This window comes from Biomphalaria glabrata, chromosome 13, assembly GCF_947242115.1.
Source record: "Biomphalaria glabrata chromosome 13, xgBioGlab47.1, whole genome shotgun sequence".
In the NCBI taxonomy this organism is placed as follows: Eukaryota; Metazoa; Mollusca; class Gastropoda; family Planorbidae; genus Biomphalaria; species Biomphalaria glabrata.
Genome location: NC_074723.1, coordinates 22,711,095 through 22,723,503, shown reverse-complemented (window position 1 = coordinate 22,723,503; position 12,409 = coordinate 22,711,095). Strand labels below are relative to the sequence as shown.

General features: G+C 40.3%; 2 protein-coding genes across 11 annotated transcripts in view; one reads left to right on the top strand and one right to left on the bottom strand.

Annotated features, from left to right (window-relative positions):
* Nucleotides 1–12,409, top strand: part of LOC106064916 (ATP-dependent translocase ABCB1-like) — a 124,296-nt gene that overhangs the window by 57,410 nt on the left and 54,477 nt on the right. The gene's annotated exons all lie outside the window — the stretch shown is intronic.
* LOC106064915 (uncharacterized) overlaps nt 1–12,409 on the bottom strand; it is a 38,217-nt gene that overhangs the window by 8,917 nt on the left and 16,891 nt on the right. For all 3 annotated transcript variants that reach the window (XM_056008061.1, XM_056008059.1, XM_056008060.1), the window contains one exon: nt 7,546–10,679. In XM_056008061.1, coding sequence (XP_055864036.1) covers nt 7,546–10,537 — 2,992 coding nt within the window. In that variant the 5' untranslated portion in view covers nt 10,538–10,679. The remainder of the gene's footprint in view (nt 1–7,545; nt 10,680–12,409) is intronic.

The window sequence follows — 12,409 nt, the reverse complement described above, 5'->3', positions numbered from 1 at the left end:
TGCTACGCCACTGCACGAAAGACTATAGCCTATGGCCAATGTATGTAAATAAAGATTTGCAGTATAAATGCGAGTGCATTCGTTGTTTGAACCAAATGACCACACAGCTATGCTATACTTTAGCTGTCCTTGTCCAACCATGTGTAGTGGCTTGCACTTTAAAATCGCAGGTATGACCCTTGACCCTTCAGATTACAACATTATAGGCACAGACCTACAAGTTTGTCTTTTAACCTTTACAACATCTCTGGGCGTGGACTCGTTACGTCTAGCTACCTTTCGAATAGACCCTCATCTCTAGATTAGACCCCGCATTTGTCGGAATACTTGGTAGATTTCAAATAATATCAACGCATAAATAAATGGCTTTCTAAAGAGGATTAATCGTGATAACTAAAATGTTTTAAGGCACATGTTTGGGATGCTCCTTCAGAGTTAAAGATAATCTACTTTCTAGATTTAACCTCCCGCAGGACGACGGGGAATGGCAGCGGGCAGGATATGAACCAGGGACCATGGAGACGTCCGAACGACAGCCCAGCGCGCATTAAGCAAGACAGCACTTAGTAGGGACTACAACTCCTGTTGTTTTGTTGTTTGTATTTCGATGCGTTTCTAAGATTCATTTTTAGTAAGTCTAATACCAAAAGTAGCCTTTCTCTCTTTAAAGTTTATATATAAAAGCCTACTTTCGCACTGTGCGAGTATTTTTCATAACCATAAAAACAAACACACACCCAACACAAACACACACGTTTAATTTACTTCCTATGCCTCCGTGCTAATTAGGCACCGTTGTTGTAACTACACATGTAGCATAGTTTTTAAATTAACATATTCAGAATTTCCAACGATCAATGAACTGAATATGTGCTGTCATGTTAAAGGCCATAGCATTTATTTTGTGAATCAACAAGTTATTGTTTTTGTCTATGATTCTTTTAATAGGATATCTATAACTACATCTATAACAACATCTATAACAACATCTATTCTCACCCTCCCTTGCAATGTCAAACAATGATTCTAGTTTCGAAGCGATGTGTCCAAATGAACACAACATGCCCCGTACATAGACGGTGTGACAGATGTCAAAGTGATAGGCTTATTTATTGTGTGCGGCAAAACGTTCCACAGATGGTTTCAGATCGCTGCCCTTGACAGTGTCCAAAAAAAAAAAAAGAAGGCTATGTTGTTACTTTGCAACAGCCTGCGGCTATGGATGAATGAGACCAGTGTTTTTCATCGAATGGACCCTACAGACAAGCATTCACTCACATTGATAGATAAATGTATCATCATGTTCACAAGCCTTCACTCACATTGATAGATCGATGTATCATCATGTTCACAAGCATTCACTCAAATTGATAGATCGATGTATCATCATGTTTCCAAGCATTCACTCACATTGATAGATCGATGTATCATCATGTTTACAAGCATTCACTCACATTGATAGATCGATGTATCATCATGTTTACAAGCATTTACTCACATTGATAGATCGATGTATCATCATGTTTACAAGCATTCACTCACATTGATAGATCGATGTATCATCATGTTTACAAGCATTCACTCACACTGATAGATAGATGTATCATCATGTCCATGTGTTGTTTTTTCAACGTATCTTATGTCTATTTATTCACATTTTTTGGGGTCAATGTGGAAAAAGGAGCCGGGGTGGGCTCGCACTAAATCATTGAAGGATGATCTTGAACTTTGCCATGAAGCTTATCTCCGAGTGCCACTTCAGTGAACGCGAGCAATTGACTCCACATACTTGCCTTTGCTTATGCCCCTTGCCTATAAGCAATCTTCTCATACAGTGTTATCTAGAGCAACAGAGTCAATAACAGCACAATTAAATTATAATACATACACTAAACGCCTAGTGTGTAATTTGAGGCAACAGTTTTTCTCCAGGGCTCATATTAATGTAGTGCTTTCGCAAATAGTCTATAACGAGAGGGGAAATCGTAAGATAATTTAAACCAATAGTTCTCAATCTCTTAAGAATTTTGAGGTCAACTAAAAATGCATTATTATTCATTGTAGAGTATTTACCTGCACTAAGTGTGATGTACATTGACAATGTTTACTCGCCCACAAGCAAAGCGATATATTCTGAAACAGAGGTTTAAAACCGCTTCTTTAATGTAGATTTACAATTAGCGTGACCTCTTTGATTGAGCATCAAAATAAGTAGGGTTCTTGAAGCTAAGTTAGTAAACAGTAAAGCTTCAACTCAAGAATTTTAAAATGACCACAAGGGTTCAACTTCCAGACTGTGAAATTGACATAGAATTAAAAGACAATGGGCAGCCATTATTTACTCCCTGGCAGCAAATGTTAAACATTTTAAAGACGGATAAAATTGTCTGGAAACATTCGGTTCTACAGTACTTAGCAAAGGAACTCACAGGCTATAACATACTAAGGGTCTACAGTGTCTGGTAAACACAATACACGTTTCTACAGTTCAATTCAAAGGAACTCTTCCACTCTTACTATCGATTCACGCCAGAGGCAACTGATGAGACATCCTTCAAAACATTTCTGGACTCCATTTAGACTTTAATTCACACATCTTCTGTCTCCATTTCCTCCTTCCCCCCCCCCACCCCTTTTTGTTTCTGGGTTTACTTTTTGTACGTTCATTCGTTCAATGAAGGGCCCACAAGCCGCCTTGACTGTTCAAACTTGGGTCACGGCCTTGACTGTTCAAACTTGGGTCACGGCATTGACTGTTCAAACTTGGGTCACGGCATTGACTGTTCAAACTTGGGTCACGGCCTTGACTGTTCAAACTTGGGTCACGGCCTTGACTGTTCAAACTTGGGTCACACAATCCTCCGTCAAAGTTCCACTCACATCAATAGGTTTCTTGTCAATGGACCTAAATTGCTTTTGTACAGTGTAACTGTCATGCTTACATCATGCACAGGGCGCTATCATGGCTATGGCCCAAAATCTTTTGTCAACCACTGGGAGGATTCAGTGCTGCTCAACAAACACATTTCTCCTTGAGTCGGGATTCGAACTCAAGCTTCTTTAAAAAGTAGCCAGGTGGACACGCAGCCACACTTGCCAACTATTCAATGTATCTAGCTTAGTCAAACATTTATGTCTTGGTTTTTTTTGTTTCTCATTTGTCCAAGACTGCATGCTATTTGTAGAGTTCCTTCTTTATACATGTACATCTAAAACAATACTGATCGTATAACGTAAAGTATAATATGTTTATATTGCTCTCAACTTATTTGTCTCCCTCCAGGCCATGATTCTATGATTAGATTGTAGAGTCACCAGTAAAGTTATTTAATGTAGGATATAAAAGTGTATGTCTGGTTCTAGTTCAAATCACACTTTTGTTTAAAGTAGCACCTGTTACATATCTGTCATCTGAATCTGTAGTTTAGAGAGAGAAATACACTTTGAAAATACATGTCGTCTGCTGGATAGATGTAAAGAAATCTGCAAAATAACACACATGATAACATAACACTCTAGGAAACTGACCCCTTATCATAATAGTAGATCATTTAGTTAACGCAGTATCGCTACATTGTCATAATTTGAGTCGGTGTTCGCCTTTACAAATCTGGGGTTTGAATTTCTTCCTGTTTCCTTTTATCTCCTTCCTCTTTTATCTATTTAAAAAAAACAACTTTATTAAGCCTCGTTTTGACTTGCTAATAATTTATTCAACTTATTGACCTGAAGTTCACTCATTCACCCACACCCAACATACACACACATTCTTTGATGAATGACTTTTTCCTAAATTCAAGGCATACTTACTGAATAAATCTATGAATCTAGATTAAGTTCACATGTAAAACGTACGACTCATGAGAGGAGCACGATCGAATCTATCTTATGTCAGTCAAGCGTGTCGGTCAACTGGTGAACATCAAGTAACGTCTGCCGGGCCATAAACTAATGAAGTTGTATCCGTGTCACATCAGCGAAAAACAATTTCCTTTCGAAATCCAGTCACATTAAAATAAACAGAAACAAATAATCACGTAGTCTCCAGTTGCAGCAAGAAATACTGCCGCTAACCACAAACAGAGAAAACTAAGTTGGGATTAAGGGAAATAAATTGTAGGTCCATACAATAACTCCACATTTGGTGCAAGCCTCAGGTGAAAGTGAGACGACCAGCTTAAAACGTTGTGTCACAGGTGGCGGCGGCGGTGGCCTGGAAACGTTTGGCGGTTATAAAGAATTGCAAAGCTAAAGTATAACGGGTGTGGCCGTTTCTTTAAACAGCAGAATATGATTTAACTGTAAGAACATAGAGGGGAAAGAGAAAAAAAAAGGGGGGAGGAGAGGATAACATTTGTAGATTTGGCTTTATCTTACATTGGAGCCAATGTTCCCTGGCTTGCGATATTGGAATGTGTCTCTGGCCAACTGATTGGGTGAAGGTCAAGAAGTGAAGATATCAGGAGACAGGCAGAGGGAAGGTGGGGTGGATGAGACAGGAGTGTTGGTATTGTTATACGGCAAGCACAATAGGCCATTAGTGAACTCTGTTCTGGATTGTGTGCTTGAACATTACGCTGATGTCCAATGCCTTAAAGAAATAATTGCTATTAACCGAACATGCCATTATCTGGGTTGGATTATCCGTATCAAGTTCTATTCAATTCTTTAATAACAACTTTATTAAAACATAACTTCGAGTTTCAGTTCATATCAGAAATACATTTGCACTCATGTATTTTAACCAGGGTTTAAACAGAATGATGTAGCGAAGTAATTCAAGTCCTAGCTGTCCTGCAATTACAGGTAGAGTTGGAAGGAAAACCTTGAGTGTGGCTTCTCGTTACCCTGTTGTGACGTCACTGCGCATTCAGCGCTGCTAAACAAAGTTACATATTTTTCTGAGAAAGCTATTCGGTTGTAAAGCTATACCCGGTCGCTATAATTTGAGAATCACTTATTTGCCCTAGTCAAAGTGTTATGGAATCAAGTCAAGCGAATCGGATAATTTAAAAAGGAAAAAAAAAAGCATTTATGAAGCATAAGAAAATGTTACATCAGTAAGCAAGGGCTCAGTGCCTGACTCGCCGAGAAATATGTTTGTTAATCTGAATGAAGTTCATAATGAACAAACCGTTGAGTCATTCAGTGCACTTGGTACGTGGGAACAAACATGGGAGAAGGTAGCTAATGGGACAACAGGGCTCGACTTCCAAACGTGACATGAACTACCTAGATCTGGTCAACTTGTTCACGGAATAATGACTGCCTGGACTACGATCTGGTCCACTTGTTCATGGAAGAGTAGCAGACACTTTCATAAAGTAACGTCTGTATTTTATAAGAAGATAAGATAAAGGCTGGCGTTTTACAAATTATTAGTAATGAGCATTAACAACGAATCAAGCTCCCTTACACAGCAATAGAAATGAGGTTTGTGTGAGGATCATCAACATTTTTACCGCCCCCCCCCCTTCCCCTTTCAAAAGTAAGACCCCTCTTCCGTTTTCCACGAGCACATCTTAATGGTTAAAGTAGATGGGGAGAAGGCGGTTCTATTTATCACCAACACTTCCCGACATAATATAGAATAAATATTTTATAACAGTATTATTTAATCTAAAGTATTTACATTAGTAACTAAATATGACACACCTAGCGTAATTATCTATTTCAAATACTCAACCTTAGGGGTTGGTGATGGAGGTGAAACAATGAGGAGAATCATCTCTACCTCCCCTTCCCTGAATCCTGTGATGTCTATATTATATGACTCATGATTGCCATTTTTTTCCGGGATTTGTCAGCTTTTCTTTTGTATCATGAAAATGCAGTAAGACTCGTTATAATAACTATTTTTTTTATAACGTCACCGATAGCCCATAGCCTAAGGATAATATATACAGTTAAAATTCTTTAATTATGTTCATGTTGAAAGATTACAGTGATTTCTGAAGCAGTGTACACGTTTTTAAAATGTACAACTGAACAGACACAGACTATATTATCTTGTTGATTATTTACAATTAGACGCGCCATCAAATGCTAGATCTACGTGCGTGAACTCACCACTACTACACGCGAGGGTATCACGCGGCTCACCGCCGCCAATCAATTGGCACGCCGACACACTTATCGCGCAGGATGAACACATTCTCTTGTTATGGTGTGTAGAATGCAGGCGTGCGTCTCTAGTCTGTACTCGTCTCGAGGCAGACAACACAGACCGAGCCGGCAGCACGAGGGGTGAAATCGACAAGGCTTGTTGAAGATCTAAACATATCGCTGACGTATTTTCTAGACGCGACTATTTCAGACTACGGTATCGATCTATGCAGTATGCCAGCCTCTGGGGCAAGGAAACAGAAAACGATAAGCACAACACACGTGCGCGCGCGCGTACACACCAAACACACACAACCGAGTTTATCAACGTGTAGTTCAGAACCAAGAAGAATAAGATCACGAGCATGGACAATCACTGGTCTACGACCAGACTGCATTAGCAAGCCTGTCTTAAAATGACGGACAATAGCTAATTAGTTCGTGTCGACATAAGTGGTCAGAGGGTCAACTAGGGTCACTGCATACTTGTGTTAATGTTACGCCAGAATAGGTCTTGGTTTCCGCCTAATGAATGCCACAGTTTTTATTAAGAAGATCTAGTCTTACACGGTAGACTTGCCAATATAGTCCAACATGTAGGCTGAATGTTTGTAATTTTGCTGTTATTATTATTATTTTTTTTATACATATTTCGGATGTTCTTTCAGAGTTGAAGATAAAGATAATATCTACATCCTAGCCCAAACTTCCCGCAGGAAGACGGGGGGATGGCAGCGGGCAAGTTATGAACCCGGGACCTTTGAGACGACCGAAGGAAAGACCAGCGCGCATACCACACGTCAAGCAGCCATCTGTGATACAATTAAAATGGTCATTTATACACAGATATTAACGTTTTGAAAAACTTACTATAATGGACTGTAAACTACCAAACAAGTCCAAATTAGTATCCGGGAATTCTTGATAAAAAATAAACAACATAATTAGTTTAAATAAGATGTGTAACTCCTAACAAGAGACCTTGCCAAATCAAAATTGAGTTTCTAATCATTCTAAATGATATCAGCCCGATATCTTGTGCAATGAATTGTGTTAATCTTTTCTGAACTCCAATGTAGGCATTTTCCTGTAACATTTATTGGCCATTTTATAACCAGTTCCATATACAGTAGGCCATATCTAAATGTATGTGTCTTCGAGTGTGTAGATTGTCAATAACCGTTCACAAATTTTGGCTAAATTAAATGAATGCATTTAGAGATGACCAAAATATCATTGTTACAGTACCAAAATGTTTATTAAATCCTAGGGGTTTGGAGGGGGGGGGGGTGCAGATTCTAAATGATATGCACTTGGATTGCTAGTACGGTATTGCCTGGTCTTACACTACATTAACAAAGAAATCCTTTTGACTTTTTTGTCAAATACTGGGCATATAATCAAATTGACACTGGGAAAAACATTAAGCTATGAACTTACCAATGTTTAGAAGAGAAGCCACTGACTGGCACAATTCTTTGAGGCTTGTTGCTTTTTTCAAATCCTCTACACTGGGGTCATTACGACTTAAAGGAATCCCACGGTCTGAGCCTCTTCGGAACAACTCAGTCCGATCAGAGCCCCGCCTCAGAATACCTATCTTGGCCAGGCCTCTGTCCTTTTTCAGCTGACCCACACGGTCCATGGTCACCTTGTCTTCCCCCGTGCCAGAAGTGTCGAAATTCTTGATGTCTTCCGTGGATGTAAACACTGAAAGCTTGGCTTCCCCGACAAGTTGTTCAGCAGAGCGGTGGAGTCTTGGCTTGGCAGGCGGTGTTTGAGGTTGGTTGCTTGTGCTCACTGCATTGATGCTCTGGTCTGGGTCGGGGCATGTTTCGCTGCCGGGCGTCACTGAGGCATCAGCAGCTAGTTTAGAATCGTCATTGCTAGATGCTTTAGCGTGTAATGGTCTAGCATCTTTCTTTTGCAGCACTGGAATTTTCTTTCTAGCTGAGCTTGGTGTGTTTGTAACAACAGGTGGTTCTTCGTGAATTTTAGGTATTGAATCAGCTTTCAGATCCTGTTTTAACTTTTGGTCCTCATTTGTTAAAGGTTGTGTGTGATTCAATAGAGATTTCTCCAAAGATGTATGTTGTGGGTCTTTTTCTGATGAAGTAGTAAAGTTCTGTGCTGTATCCTGAGTTGAAACTGCTATGTAAGATGTTTGCTGATCTACTGCTGTATAAGATGTTGGTGATGCCTGTGATTGCACTTTCTGTGGGTGGCTTGTGGTTCTTCTTGCTGGTGGATCATGGCTCATAGGCACTGGGATGTTGGACAACATGTGCAACCTTGAAGGAGGAGGAGGATGCTTTTTTCCAGGAGACGATGATGTGGACAATTTTGTTTTCAGATATGCAGCACCACTTGGACTAGGAAGCTGCTTCTGTCTAGCAGGACTAGAGCTGGTGGACTTGGATAACTGTTTGGTATCTATTGATAGTTTTGAAGTCCGTCCAAAGTGCTCCGTGTTTCCTTGCAGTTTAGGCGTTAATTCACCTTGGTGGGATTTGCCTTTATCCGCAGAATATCCAAAATCTCCAGCCTTTCCTCGCATAGGTCTAATACTTGATTTCTTTTCTTTCGGCCTCCATCTGCCTCTGTCTAAACTGCCTCCTACAGCTGACATTCTCTCCAAGCTGTTCTCCGCACTCTTTGACGGTCCAGACTCAACGCTAACAGAACGTTTAGTGTTAGCTGTTAATATTTCCTGTGACTTGACTGACTTAACTTCACCTTTAGTTTTCATGCCCTTAACATTCTGTTCGGAAAATATTAATAGTTCTGGGGCCTTCTTTCTTTGTTTTCTATCACTTTGTGGAATTCCTGACACAGGTTTTGGTGGTGGAAGGTAAGGTTTTTCACTCATAGACTCCCCAACAAATTGATCAAACACAATGTCTTCCTTGCAACCTAGTGGTCCCGAGTCTGCAGGTGTCTGTTCAAACATCAATGGATTTGGATGCCTCCGTGGACCAACAACTATGTCGTCGTGTTTAATCCCTGCTCTCTGTTGCAACATTTCTGAAGTATTGAAGAAACCATCAGTTTTGAAGGGACCACATTCATCTGCATTCTTCTGCAACGTTTTTGGAGACGGTTCCGCTTGAGTCTCTGAGACCTTCTTAGCATCTGACAAATCCCTCTTTGGTGGTGAGGCTGCACGTTTCACCTCAGAGAATGTTGTTGCTGTGTCTGTGTCACCAAGTGCGAGTACAACATTCACTTGTTCGGAAGTCCTCGATATAAACAGTTCAGTTCCAGACGCAGCATTGGACGAAAGTTGCCTTGGCGAGGAAATGGTTTTGGAACCATCCAAATTGTCCACACTTAGTGGCTTTGTGAAAACATTGCTGGAACACTCAGGTTTTGTTTTAACATAAGACAATTGTTCATCATATGGCCTGGAAGACTTTTTCAAAACAGACAAGTCTGGTTTTCTAAGACCTATCGCTCTAGGCAATAAGGATGGTGATCTTACAGAAGAAGGTTCATCCAATAATGTACAGCTCTTTGGTGAAAATTCCACATGGGAAGATGCTTGTCTAGCTGTTTCTGGTAAAGATGTAGAAAAACTTCTGTCAGCACTGTTGGAGGCAGTTGGTGGAGAGTGAGTCGTAAAGACACCAGTTTCCTCAATAGTTGTGTCTGTTACCATTCTGTTGGCGGGCTTGTAGAATAATGTAGGACCATCTTTTACTTCTAAAATGACCAGTGGAGACGTTTTTTCTTGGAAATAGGTCTGACGTGCAGTGGCAGGGGTGGACATGGATGGAGATGATGACAAAAGTGTGGTTGGTCTTTGGCTAACAATATTTGGTCCATATAATTTGTTTAATTGGTCTTTTTTAAGGCTGAGATCAACTGGAAGGATTCTTTCCACTACTGGAAAATAGGTGTTAGTTTTATCTAAGCTTAAGTACTGATTTGGTTCAACGATGTGCAGGCTATCGGAAGTGTGATCACTGGATGTCTTTTTTGTCTTACCAGAGTGGTCTAGCCTGCAATATGATTTATCTTTAGCTTTCTCTTTTTTAGAGGCAAACAGTAAATCCTCTGTTCTTTTTGCATCAGATCTGTCTCGGGTGTCCATCTGATAAGGCATGCAGTATGTCGCCGACGGTCTGCTTTGATCAACACGTGACCTGTCCTCCTCCTCGCTGTACTGTCTATACCCAAGTCCAAAGTCGTCTCTTGGTTTAAAACGCTGACGAGCTTCCTTGCCTATGTTTGTCTCCAGTTCATTGTCGTAGGACTTTGAAGGCTTCAAGGCATAAGGAGAGTCCTTTGGCTTTTGGCCTGACCTCCTCGCCGCTTTCTCTTTCAGTCGGCTGCTGTATATGAACTTCACTTTCTCCGTCGTCTGCTCGTAGCAGGAGGCCTCGGTGGAGGCCCATTTTTCCGGTTTGTGAATGGCCACGTCTGCTTCCATAGTATGAGCTGCAGGCAACACCAAGTGTAGCTATCCAGGAGGCCTGCCTGCCCTGAGCACCAACAAGAGTGCTGGCTGGTCTGGTGACAGGTGATCACTTCTTCTCGTCACATTCCCAAGCAGTGGCTCAACTGATCTCGCTCTGCAAACAGAAAAAGAAATAAAGCTTTTGTTTTGCATAAAGATAAAACTTAAGCTAATCTAGCTAATAAAGTTTTAGATAGGCCTTAACATCTTCTGCAACAATTTGATTGTAAAGCCTTGGCTTCCAAACCGAAGACTGAGATTTTGACCTTCGGGATTTTTATGAGTCTTGAGTCTACCCAATTCTATGGGTACCTGACATACGTTAAATTAAGTTGTACTTGCCATAGTGCCACCATCGTTAACGGTCGGCCATTGGCTAAATTAAACTAAAACTAAACTAAACTAAATTTTACGGCAAATACTGATTATATCAGCAAAAAAGGGCAGCAACGATTACGATTACTAAGAAAACTGTCCTCGTTTAATGTTAGCGAAAAGGCCTTGGCTATGTTTTATCACGCTCATATCTGCAATATTTTAAGTTTCAATATCACTGCCTGGTATGGCAATCTGAGCATTAAAAATAAAAATAAACTTAATAGAATCCTAAATGCTGCTGGTAAAATCATTGGCAAAAAAACAAACCCCATTTGGACAGTTGTTTGAGACAAACATCTATAAAAAAAAAGCTAACAAGATCCTCGAAATAAACAATCATCCTTTGTATCAGGATTTTGTGATTTTACCATCACAAAAGAGATACAAGACACCGATAGCAAAGACAAACAGACACAAACACTCTTTTGTTCCCCTGGCAATCAAATCATTAAATAAGAACAATCTGATATAAACATGTAAATTATGAGTGAGTCTGGTGTGAATGTACACTTTGGTTTCTTATAGTTTGGTGTAATGCACAAATTGTAAGACAAATTTCCATACGGACAATAAAGATTATTATTATAATTATTATTATAACAGATGAGCTTTACAGCTGTACATCTCCCCCCCCCCCTTTTTAGATCCCAAAGTCTGAAAGGGAAACCGTTTTCTTTACCTAGCCTAAATCAAATACGAAGTCCTCAGTTAACCTTTTAATGTTAGAATCAAAGCATGTAATCCCTATGTATTCAGTTTCCTGAATTATTGGTTTCATTTGTCTGAAATTCATTCAGCCACAAATGGGCGTGATTAAAGTTTGTTTTTATTTCCATGTTACCCCCCCCCTCCCCCAATCGTGGACGTGATGGGATCGATAAGTGAGTTCAACATGTTCAAAACGTAACCTCTGCCTCTCTCTCACTCACTCTCGCACCTTCCCCACCCCTTTCTTTCTACCCGCAGTGGTCATTCGATGATTGGGTCGATGTGTTCACTGACCGCTGGGACAAATTCGATTGTTGACATCACGAAAAGAAGATGAAGTTCATACATTCATGACAAGGATCTTCTCCGGGCGCGTCTATAACAAACTAGGCACGTTCAGAACTAAATACGTAGACAAGACCTCAAACTAATGATCTACACTTGGAACCAAATAGCCACACCTAAACAAAGTTGTATTTGGCTTAAAACACAAGTAGGATTGTGCATTCATAAGTTGGGGGGATATAATATCCTAATACTGTATTTTTAACGCATTCTATTCCAATTAACTTTCGACATTTATGACATGAGCTAAAATCTGAATCGGTGATGCCCAACATACGGTCCGCGGACCATCTCTGGCACCTTAGACGAATCCATCCGGCCCACCTTAAAACGTCTGTCATCACTGCATAATAAAGCCGTAAAGGTTGCAATGGACTCGATGACTTTGTACTACATGTGACAGTACCGTGACAT